At 37.3% G+C, this 12,384-nt stretch overlaps 1 protein-coding gene across 1 annotated transcript in view; it reads right to left on the bottom strand.

The window, feature by feature from the left end:
• Dcr-1 (Endoribonuclease Dcr-1) overlaps positions 1 to 12,384 on the bottom strand; it is a 189,283-nt gene that overhangs the window by 162,609 nt on the left and 14,290 nt on the right. Inside the window, exons 2-3 of the mRNA XM_067157086.2 lie at positions 10,191 to 10,261; positions 569 to 684 (exon numbers count right to left, since the gene is read on the bottom strand). Of these exons, the coding sequence (XP_067013187.2) occupies positions 569 to 684; positions 10,191 to 10,250 (176 nt within the window). The 5' untranslated portion in view covers positions 10,251 to 10,261. The remainder of the gene's footprint in view (positions 1 to 568; positions 685 to 10,190; positions 10,262 to 12,384) is intronic.

Below are 12,384 nucleotides of genomic sequence, written 5' to 3'. Positions count from 1 at the left end.
TTTGCGTCCAGGTTACATTTTCAATCTTTTAGGGCCTGTACTACGACTGTCAGGCAAACAGCCACATACGTAGGCTGCAGTTTTGCAAACTAGAAGTTAAATATTTTCTTGCGTACTACCAATGGATTTTAATGACGGTATTGTAATGCGAAAGATGTAGTAACATTTTTATTGGGTTGGTAATAAGGTTACTGAAAATATAGTGAAATTTAGCACGGTGGTATACGTGTTCCCTGGTGTTTTCATTTGTTCAGCTCTATTCCTTTTGAAATTGTATTATTAGACTTTTATTAAGTTATAATGTGGAAGTTCAGGTCAAAAGCAGAATTAGGACTGAAATATACACAGTTTACAAAACTGCAGCCTACGTATCTGGCTGTTTACCTGACAGTCGTAGTACAGGCCCTGAGAGTCCCTCCTCAACTACAGTGGCTCTATCTATCAGTCTCTGTCAGGAATATATAATTTTTTTTTTTTTTCAGCAAGTAGAATGCACTCATGCAAAGGTTTTCAGAGAACAAAATAATTACAAGTAACTAACCAAAATCCACAGCTGAAGACACATTACCTTCGAATTCCATTGGCTAACTCCTGGATAAGTTTAGTGGCAATAAATATCCTGCCAGGACCTGAACCAAGACATACAATGATGTTACGCTCCTTTGCAGCATCCAAAAGTTCCACCTGTAAAGAAAGAAAAAGATATGAACGTTTGTCTGCAATCAAGTGGCGATACAGATGACCAGAATTTGTAAAACACACAAACCTATGGGATGTTAGCTAGGTGTTAAAATATTTAAAACTATTTATTCAGTCAGTCTATACTTTAAAAATTTGTATATCTCATCCATTAAACTGAGTGATATATTGCAATGCTCCATTTTACTCTGTAACAAATCAATATTTCCACTGAAAAAGAAATTGTTTAGTAGCTTTCAGTGATTTATATTTATTATATTACTTCCCAGGAAGAGCTCAATGACGTACATGGGTCCACGAACATCGGCAATGGACCATGGAACAGTGGCGGTGTGTGGCATGGTCCGATGAATCCCGGTCCCAGTTGTATCAAGCTGATGGGCGTGAGAGTGTGGCGTATGCCCCATGAAGCTATGGATCCTGCGTGTCAACAAGGTTATGTCCAGGCGGGAGGTGTCTCAGTTTTGGTCCGGGCGGCGTTCTCATGGGATCAATTAGGTCCCATTGTCCGGCTGCAAGGAGCGTTGACAGGTGCACGTTATGTGGACATTCTTTCAGACCATCTGCATCCCTTTCTGGCCCTAGAGTACCCTGATGGAGATGCCATGTCACCATTCTGTGGTGGCACACAGGTGGTTGGAGGAGCAGCACTCCAGGGAAGTTACGACCATAGATTGGCCCTCCAGATCCCCCGATCTTAATCTAGTCAAGTGTTCATGAGATGCTGTTGATGCTGATGTACGCTCCATGACCCCCGCACCAAGTACACAAGACCACTTGTGGGTAACAGTGCAAAATGCGCGAGTCCTCCCTCCAGAACGATTCCAACACCTTGTAGAGTCGATGCCTCGCTGTACTGCTGCCGTTTTGAGGGCTCACAGAGGAACAACTCATTACTGACATCACATTCAGTGTCTTCCCATGACTTTTGGCAATTCACTGTATATGGAACTAAGGTTAAGGTTAAAGGAAGAATCCCATCTTCCAATATTTTTGTTTTATTAATAGCTAGTTTATGTGATTACAAACATACTCCAGCTTAAAGTCTAGTTGATTATTATTATTATTATTATTATTATTATTATTATTATTATTATTATTATTATTATTATTATGGTTGTCGTCACCGTCATCATCATCAACATCATTGTTGTGTATGGCATTTACAAGCATAATGTGTAAAAATATACAATGAACATATAAATTAAAATATACAAGTAATTAAACTAGAATGTCCAGCTTCGACAACCAGTCCACTGCACTTGGTGTCAATTCATGAGAGCCCATAAACCATCCTTAAATGCTGACAGTGGACAGCTCTCAACAACATGAAGCCATGTCTGCTTCTCAGCACCACACTTACATGCAGCACTTTCACAATATCCCCTCTTTTTTCATCATATATCGGCACCTGCCATGGCCGGTTCTGAAACGGTTGAGTTTTGACCACTCATGTCGAGGAAGATCGAAAACTGGCACTTTCTTTGTTGGGTCTTTAATCAGAAAGGCGTTACTCTGATTTGGAACATATAATAAGATACAAAAATTGGCACATATGGATAAAAAAAACACTCATGATGATGAGGCTAAATATGTTGCTTCATAAAGTTAAGAAACACTCAATAAGTCACTGTTCAAATTCGTAAACAAAAGTCTGTATACATGAGTGATCATAAGAGATGACCTTCTTTTCTTCAAAATACAGGAAATGTTGCTATAGTTGTTCCACATAAACTCTATATAACTTAAGGTTGAAAAAAAAAAAGACTTCAAATTTAAAATACAACGACCGGGTAGGAACTCCCTGAGAAAAACCGAAGTTGAAGTTAATTTTTTAATAAAAAGTTTGAGGTGTTGTATGGAGTCTGTAATAGAAAAGAAGATATTTTAAAGAAAGGAGAAAACCCTTTGGATGTACGGTGGTTACAGTATCGAAAAGCATTCAAAATGCTTACCTCCCAGCTGGTCCTGCTATGTTAGCTTCCCTTATGCTGTCAGCTGACTGAGTGTGTGTGTTATACGGTTGGCCTGTGAGAGGGGCATGAGGCAGAGGGGGGGAGTGAATGGAGGGGAAAGTAGGAGAAATGCCGTAGGGAGTGAAACCAACAGAGGGGGTCGTACGAGATGTTTATCTGGATCCTTTTTTATGACCTTACTACGTAAATCCAGAATAGAAATCTCCTACAACAGTATATTTATGATGTTAGTTATCTCATTTATATTCAGACTAGGAATTTTTTTTCGCTATTTGTTTAACGTCGCACTAACACATCGAAGGTTTTCGGCGACGGAAAGTTGGGAGATTGGGAAGGTAGCAGCCGTGGCCTTCATTAAGGTACAGGCCCAGCATTTGCCTGGTGTGAAAATGGGAAACCACGGAAAACCATCTTCAGGGCTGACGACAGTGGAGTTCGAACCCACCATCTCCCGAATGCAAGCTCACAGCTGCGTGAACCTAACCAATTTTGGTCAATCTCAATATTAAAAAAACTGAAGATGTTCCAAACCAAAGGAACGAAACATGTACTAATCTTTCAGTCACTCAACTAACTTTAAGCTGGAGGACTTTTGTAATCACAAAAACTAGCTATTAAAAAAAAAAAAGTATTGGAAGGTGACATTCTTCCTTTAAACTCAAACTTAGTTGAGCTAATGGCAATACGGGACAAAAATGAAGTTGACTGGGTGAGATGGCTGTGAGGTTGGAGGCGCGTGGCTGTGAGCTTGCATCCTGGAGATAGTGGGTTCAAATCCCACTGTCGGCAGCCCTGAAGGTGGTTTTCTGTAGTTTCCCATTTTACACCAGACAAATGCTGGGGCAGTACCTTACTTAAGGATACGCCTGCTTCCTTCCAACTCCTAGGCCTTTTTATCCCATCGTCGCCATAAGACCCATCTGTGTTGGTGCGACGTAAAACCAATAGCAAAAAAAAAAAAAAAAAAAAATGAAGTTGTACATATATTCTTGACATACGTGCATAAAAATGCATAATTGCAGTTATTATTATTATTATTATTATTATGTACAAAACAACATACACTGCAATATTGTATATTGATATTCAAATCGGCACAACAATGCGAAGAAATGAATATATAAAAATTCCGTTCGCCGCCAGAAGCCTTTATAATGCATTGTTGTTGACAGTATTAAGAAGATCTTGACCATGTGTTGTATTTTTTTACTTTTCGGTGGCGTTTTGGTATTAGGTTCGGATGTTAAAATCATAGTAAAATAATGTTTTATGAGACCCGATGTAGCAGAGAGGAGAGATCCTTCCTCGATCCTTGGAAGGAACCAACCTACCCGCCCCAAAAAGTATTCTTACTTATATAGAAGAAATGAGAACAGAAACAGCCTGAAACTAAATAATTCCATCATTTTCTTTGTTCCAATGGACTTGTCACTAGCAGAACTTAATCAGTCCAGACCAATTCTCTTGACCAGACCGTTCATCTTTCGTGTTATTCAGTATCTGTCAATAATGCATGACATCCGTAAGCCTGTTTAGTGCATGGTGAGCTCGCCGGAGCCGCCGCTATGTTGGATCTATAACCTATACCTTCATTTCTTCATTGTATGAAGACCAGTAACCACTAAAAATCATGCCGGGGGAAAAAAAAAAAAGCAGCTAAAAGTATTCTGCTTCAGCATTTGATATATGGAGAACCAACCTCATACATAAGAGGAAAAACAAGTATTTTGCAAAGTATGCAATAGTGCATATATTGCTGAATTTTTTAGTACACAGGTGCATGCATATTTTGCCATTTTTTTTGCATATACAATTTGTTTTACGTTGCACCGACACAGATAGGTCTTACGGCAACAATGGGATAGGCTAGGAGTGGGAAGGAACCGGCCGTGGCCTTAATTAAGGTACAGCCCCAGAGCATTTGCCTGGTGTGAAAATGCGAAACCACGGAAAACCATATTCAGGGCTGCCGACAGTGGGGCTTTGAACCCACTATCTCCCGGATTCAGGCTCACAGCTGCACACCCCTAGCCGCACGGCCAAACTCGCTCGGTTTTAGTGCATATAAACATGCCTTCTAATGATACCAGATATCCAAATAAAATCGAAAACACATGCAACATGTAGACCATTGATCTGTTCGGTTTAGAGGTTACTTGAACCAGAAGTAATGGTCGATCGCTATTGACGACGACGCTACAGCAGGGACGGCAAACCTTTTCCGACTAGCGTCAGTTATCGTCTTGTTTATTACTAGTGTGCCATTGGTTATTTTCCTTTAAAATCTTCAAGAAACCCCCTCATTGGACTTTGTTTAGGTACTAGACTGTATTGTCCCCGTTAAAATTGGCGATATTACGAATATTTTAACAAGTGGAAAGCAAAAGTTTTATTGTCTGCTTAAAACCGCAGCATGTCATCTGGGAAGTAGTGGCGAGCCAAAAACGAGTTTTTTTTCGTCATTCAGAGGGGTGTTATACACCGAGACTGTGCCAAGGTCAGGCCAAACCACGTGACTGCCTTCGCACGCGCGCAACCCAGCTTGTTTCTGGAATAGTCTGCGCAAATTAAAGGAGATCATCAGCCAATTACCGTTCTCGCTGAAGAACACGCCTCCCTGGCTAATTAGATAAAAGGCCTTGCTTCGAGTGAATCGCTCTCTTTATGCGCTTATTCTGAAGCTCTCTCTGAATATATTCTTCGCTGTGTGAGACATCACGTTACCGGACCACGTGGAAGGAAAATTTTCAAGTCAAGTCGACGCCCGTTCTACCAGAATTAGTCTGATAATTAGTGAATTCTGTGGAATAAAAACGCCTAGGAGCCAAGTTAAGTGTGACAGTGTAGGCGAGCTGTTTATATTCTGCGTGTGCTTGTGCAAAATACTTAATTTTGTCATCTCAGTTACAGCTTGTGACCAGCAATCTACGGAAGACGTCTTAGAATTGAACATCTCAAGATGAAGAATTCCGCAACCACCGGCAACACAATTTCATCGAGGGACACCTATTGCAGAGCCTCCACGGAGCTGTAAAAATGTAAGGCGTCTCTGGTAATTGGAAGGAGACTGGCCGGAGTATGCTGAAATAATTGACTGTCGACGGGAATCGAACTTCACAAAACTTGAGTACCATTTTAATTTTATTTATCTGTCTTACCTTTTGTACAACTAGAGGTCTTTCTTCTTAAGTCGTAGATCTATTAGATTGCTGTAGTTAGACATATTTCATTTTTCTACTTCTTAAGGTGTCGTGGTAGACTAGGTACGTGTGAATGAAATTTTGGAATCTATTAGAGTAGACATGTAGGTTGTCTTTGAATTATTTCCCATGCTTAAGGAGCTTCATGTTTAATAATCACTGACCACACGATAAATCTACTTTCCTTGTAATATTGAAAGTTACCGGACGGAAAATTTACGTGTACATTTTGAGTGAATAGGGTCGAACCTAGTGTCTTTTAAGATCACTTGTTGTTTTTATCATGAAGTCATCTAACTTTACGATATTCCATGAGGATCAGTAGATGTAATAATCACTTAAATAATAATAATATTGACTAAAGATCGGGTAAAACAGAAGTAAACGCTCGTGAGCCATAAAACTACTGTAGAGTTCCTGAATGTGAGATGGAATGTGCTCTGTTCATGAAGGGTCTGGAATATGGCCTATCCTGAGGGATATTTGTTGTATAATTGTGCAATTGATGAATTAATGGTGATATTTGATTTATTCTTGTGTATTTGGAACGCAAGATGGATTATAATTATTGGAGCACGTGTTGTGAGTGTATTTCACAAGTAGGAAGTAAAAATAATACGAGTAAGGCTCACGCTTGCGGTAAATTCAACCTGTAGCCCACATGATGGTAGTGCTTATAGATTTTACTAGAATCTTCCATTATAATTTCATGAATTAGATGAACTTGCATTGATATGTGAAATGTATTTCTACCAAGTGATACCCATGACTTCGATCACTAGCCACCATTAAGGAGGGAGAATTTCAGTACACAGATCATTTCTGCTAGACATTACGCGTCCCGACCACCAATAAAAATCATGAATAAATTTGCCAAATCAGGATTCGATGTAAATAGTGTACATAAAAAAAAAACGTGTTTCCCTAGTGTGAATGTGTGTGTGTGTAAATGTGTATATTTCTCTTGTGTCATGTTGATTTCATTTAATTTGATCTGGTCACGCACTCGCTGTAACGCGGATCACACTCATCGTTGTGTGTCGCCTTAAGAAATAATTTTCATACCCTTAAGGGAAAGTTTAATTAAGTTAAGTCAAGGAAGACTAGGAAGGAATTTATTTTCTTAATTAGCGAGATTTAAAAGGAAAGATCATCTCGTTACTTTATGAAGGCACTCGATTTGTAAATAAAATTTATTTAACTAGCTCACACGTTGGTAATGTAAATTTCTAAAAATCTGAAATACTTTAAGATTAATTTGAATAGAAATGAAATGCAAAGATCAGAGGTAGAAATACGTTAGCCACATGATTGCTTTGTAACATTGTGAAAATAAGTCATTAATTATTAATTCAAAATAATTATTCTGAAATGCTAATGACGATCATTAGGTAAATGATGCAGTGGAAAATTAATAAGAACACGATCGTGTGACAATGAAACAGGTTAATTGAATGATAAGAAAATAATAATAATAATCAGAATGATAATTAATTAATTTTGAGAATTTTGGAAACAATTTTCATTTTCTACTGAAGTTCATGTTGGTGTCATTGACCAATATTAAATCCTGTAAATGACAAATTCAGTTGAATACATCTTAAAAACCACGTGTTGAGACTACTTTAAATTGGTAAAGCTTTGAACACATTTATTATAAAAACCCTCGTTAACAAGACTGCTGTTAATCATTTTTTTTTTAAGTTCCATGTTAATTTATTTAATTCTTTCAGTCAAATGTTTGGTTTGAAAAGGCAAGTGACCTAATTACTTCTTTGGTTTCATTACAGCACAGTAAGGCTGGAGATATGAACACGTGTCACTCTAAATCGAGGAAGAAATCCAATATTATGAAAGTTTCTTTGTTAAAAGAAAAAAATCATCAAGAATATTTCATTTGTTTGTCTGCTTATGTGAATAAATGTCAGAGTGTTGTTTTAATATTTCTTTTTATCCTGCTTGGTCATCAATCCTTAACAACCCTTAAATGCCTCTAGAAAGTGATAGCCAACGATCGAACGGTCCACCTTGGGATTCCTCGCTCGATGGCTGGGCTTAGCTCGGGAAAAATGGGGGCAGTATTACATATAAATCCATTTGACTGATGTTTAACTTAATAACATTTGTAAAACATATGGCCAAGTAATTATTTGTGGCATACTTCTTTATTAAAGCGTAATGTTGAAATATGTTAGTATAATGCCTGATGTGCCAGTGTTCGTGTGTCACCTAGTGGCACGCGTCATGGGTTCGCCATCCCTGTACTAGAGTAACTACACTCTTTCTATCAATATTGACATAAAATTTAAATAATAATTTAGCTTTCTTTTCATTTCATTTGAATTATGGGATATATGCACTCATGGATGAAATAGAAATGGGAGACAAGATTAGCCTTAAAATTTAGCAGATTATGGGAGTGGAACAGAGAAGTTCCTATGAAATATAAAGAAATACAATCTTACTAATAAAAAAATCTTTATACAATTGTTTAAACTTGTATAGTTATAAATTGAATAAACCCTGTATAAGCACTGCATATTTTTCTTACTAATAAACGTGGTACATGCATTTTATTACAATACTGCACTATACACTCATACCAAGCCATAGGAATCTCTTTCCAGAGTTCGCTGACGTATTTTGTTAAGTTCACCGCCTTTATAAACGCTTTTGCTCATTACCTAGGAGCAAAACCTTTCGCAAAGCCGTGTGGTAGCACAAATAAAGTAGAATGTCAATCTTCGAATAAACACGAACAGAAGAGTAACACATATTTCAGCTGTATATATTGTTCTCACTAGTAATAATTATGTCACTGATAATAACCAACCTCATTCCATTCCTCAGTGCTGTGAGAACATGAAGTTTGCGCGATATAGAATCACCTCTGGGAACTTTCTTTATGTCATTTCTGACTGGGTTAAACACAATTCGAGCATCCTCCTTCGTAAATTGATATGTTTTAAAACTTTCATCATCGAGGAGAAATGTGTCACTTCATCTCTTAAAGTGTTTTTTTTTTTACAAACATTTCCAGCCTCCATAACCTCTAAATATTCTATGTTTAAAATATCATGGAAATCATCAACCTTATTTTCCAATATTTCAATACGTGCTTACTGGATATGTTGATTATTTTACCATACTATATTAGTGCAGAGCAAATACCCCTAAAAAAAATATACACTGATCACTCATTGTTTCTCTTTCATCATTCTCTGCTATACAACGCTTATACAAGGGTCCTGGTCTGTATAAGCAATTCAATGACTTACTGTAAAAGATGTATACACAGGAGGCTTATTCACGGTTTATTAATTAAAAAATTACACATAAACAGTGTATAAACCTTGTAAAAAAGTTTATTAGTAAGACTGTTAAATGTACAAGATGTACTATACTCTTACATTAACCCATGCATCGTCCGGCCCCGCGGTGTAGGGGGCAACGCGTCCACCTGTCACCCGGCGGCCCCGGGTTCAATTCCCGGCTGGGTCAGGGTTTTTTTAATTGTACAACGATTAATATCCCTGGCCTGGGACTGGGTTTTTGTGCCGTCTTAACGTTCCTTTCCTCACATTCAACATATACACTCCCTCCATTCCAATTACACGCAGGTTCATATCACATGGTGCAAGTAGGACCAAAAGATCTCTATAGGTTGATGCCCCAAACAAATAGCAATTTTTTTTAAAACGCATGCATCAGAGACTTGGACAATGACAGCAAAAGATGAGAGTAAAATTCAGGCCAGTGAGATGAAGTTCCTGAGGAGTATGGCAGGGAAGACAAGGACAGACAGAGTAAGAAATGTTGAGGTCAGAAAAGAAATAGGGGTAGAAAAACTGAGTGATAGGATGGAGAAGAATAAATTGAGATGGTTTGGACATGTTATAAGTATGAAGGACGGAAGGATACCAAAACAAGTATTGGAGACTAAAACAGAAGGAAACAGGGCAATAGAGCAAGAAGGATAGACTCTGTCAAGAACAGTATAAGAAAAACAAGACTAGAATGGAACACAATTACTGAAGAGGAGTGATGGAAGGAGAGGCAACGGTGGAAAAGTACCATCAACACCCTGATCTGGACAAGGGGAAATGAAAATGATGACTATGATGATGTGAGTTTCTGTATAATATGGGAGAGTTGGCAACCCTATGTAACAGTGAACACATAACACTATCATTCTCAATTTCGGTTATCTGAGATCGTACACTACAGTTCTAATTACAAATTGTCCATTTCACTCTAAGTAATGTCAGTTATACGCATATAATAAAAAAAAATTAAAAGAGGATGCTAGGCTTACCTGGTACTCTCGTGGAGTGAATGACTTTGTGTACACATTGTCATTGAAGTGGTAGGCCATGAGCAGGATTCCTGGAATGAAAAACACACATTAAAATGTTATACATATGCTAAAGAGAACAAACAAGAATATACAAGGGTTGGAGCATAAGTTGTGGCAACTATTTTTTCCTCACAATTGCACGGTGCTACCATACAATGGTCATATATCCTGGAAAGCATGACACACAATTTTTAATTTTTTTGGTAACGTTTGATTCCTTCTCTTTTAATTCTTCTATTCCTGCTGCTTGGATACCTTCTCTGCATGTCTGGTTTCTAACATTCAGCAGTTCACTGAAATATTCTTTCCATCTGCTCATTATCTTTTCTGGGGTCAGTATTACTCCTCCTTTACTCTTCACAAATCCTGTGTTTACGTTTCATTCCTACAGTTTCTTATATTACCACATAATAATTGTTTTTCCACAGCTGAAATCTTCCTTTACTTCCTGAATGTTTCCCAATTTTTCTTCACAATTTTTGCAAACTCTTTTTGATTCCATGCATCTCACTCCACTTTCTTGAGTCTTTTTTCTTTTCCATTCCTTCCAAGTTTTCTTCAATTCCTTTACCTTATCTTTCACTCTATCATTCCACCATATTTTCCCTTTCTCTCTAACCTTTCCTGATGTTCTTCCATATTCTTTTTTTTCTGCACATCTTACAAATACACTCTTAAAATTATTCCATTCCCCTTCAAACATGACTACTAACTGTCCTTGGTCTAAATTTGATCTAAATTTACCAAATGTCAATTGAGAAGATAATGCAAATGACAGGAAGCATGACCAACAAATGGCAAATATGTTAATCTGGGAGGGACAGCTGAATCAGACAGTGAACCAACCAACCAAAAGTAAGAATATTCTGGATACGGTGCTGGTAAAACCAGATGAGCTCTATAAAGAAACTGAAGTAATAGATGGTATTAATTAGTAATCACAAAACTGTTTTCGTCGTAGTTAAAAAAATCCACAGTTCTAGCCTTTCAGGTAAGTAACTCAATGTTGAAAACATCCTAGGTACATGAGCTACAAATTTTAGGTACATAAAATATAATAAAGTATGAGAATATATCTTTTATTTATTCCTAAAAATTACAATCCTGTTTTTTAATCATCGTTATCTGGTCGATTAAATTAGCAGTTTGCCTTTTTCTACCAATACAAGTACTAATGTGAGTCAATGCATTGTTTCACTTCGGCACCACTACGAGCGCTAAAGTGAGTCAATGCAGAGTTTCACTTAAGCCCTTATAACTACATTTGGTGTGGACATTTTTCAAAACAATAAAAGCCTGAGGGTATTGAACCAAGGAACACATTACAGAAAGAATTACATAAACAAGTTAATTTGGCTAGGATTTGAATCAAAAAGAAAATGAGTAAAGAAACAAGCAATTCTGGGCTGTTTTTCGGAACAGCATTTAGGACAGAAGTGATTTTCGAAAAGAAAAAAAAAAGTTTGATAGAGCTACAATTTGAAACCTTTCTGGGCCCTTTAGGTCCTTTGATGTTAGGCACAATTGAGAAAATTGTTTAATTTTATGTTTTTCGTAGTATGGGGTCTCCTACTTTGTGTGCTAAGAAATATTTTCAACATTAATAAATGCGATAGAAAGGAAGGTTGTAAAAGCAGGACTATTTGACAGTACCATACAGCTGATAAAACAAGCATGAGGGAGATTTAAAAAAGTAATTATGATCGGTGGAAAATGGTAAATAAAAATTTAAACAGACTTTGGGATGGGTTTAAAACAATTGTTGAGGAATGTGAAAACAGATATGTACTTTTAAAGGCGGTAAGGAATGGTAAAGACCTGCTAAATTACAACAGAGAATCAGATGTTACAATTATGATTGGTTTTATGTCAGGCTGTAGACAATCTAATAAAAAGTTACAGAAATGTTTATGAATATCTGGTTAAAGTACTTTATATCAAAGCCAGATGACTACAGAAGAAAACTGTGGGCATTATCAGATGCGCTGCACATATTTAAATCATTTCCATGACAAAGTGCAGGTGTAGTGCAATGATTATGATGGTGATTACTCATTTTATGGGAAAGTTGATGAATGTGTTATATCTCCTGAATTCTCTTGTACAGCTTCCTATAAATTCACATCTGCTCATTTGGACCCAGAATTATTCC

The sequence above is a fragment of the Anabrus simplex genome, chromosome 13 (genome assembly GCF_040414725.1).
Source record: "Anabrus simplex isolate iqAnaSimp1 chromosome 13, ASM4041472v1, whole genome shotgun sequence".
NCBI lineage: Eukaryota > Metazoa > Arthropoda > Insecta > Orthoptera > Tettigoniidae > Anabrus > Anabrus simplex.
Note: the sequence above shows the minus strand (reverse complement) of the source record. Positions and strands in the feature narration are given on the sequence as shown.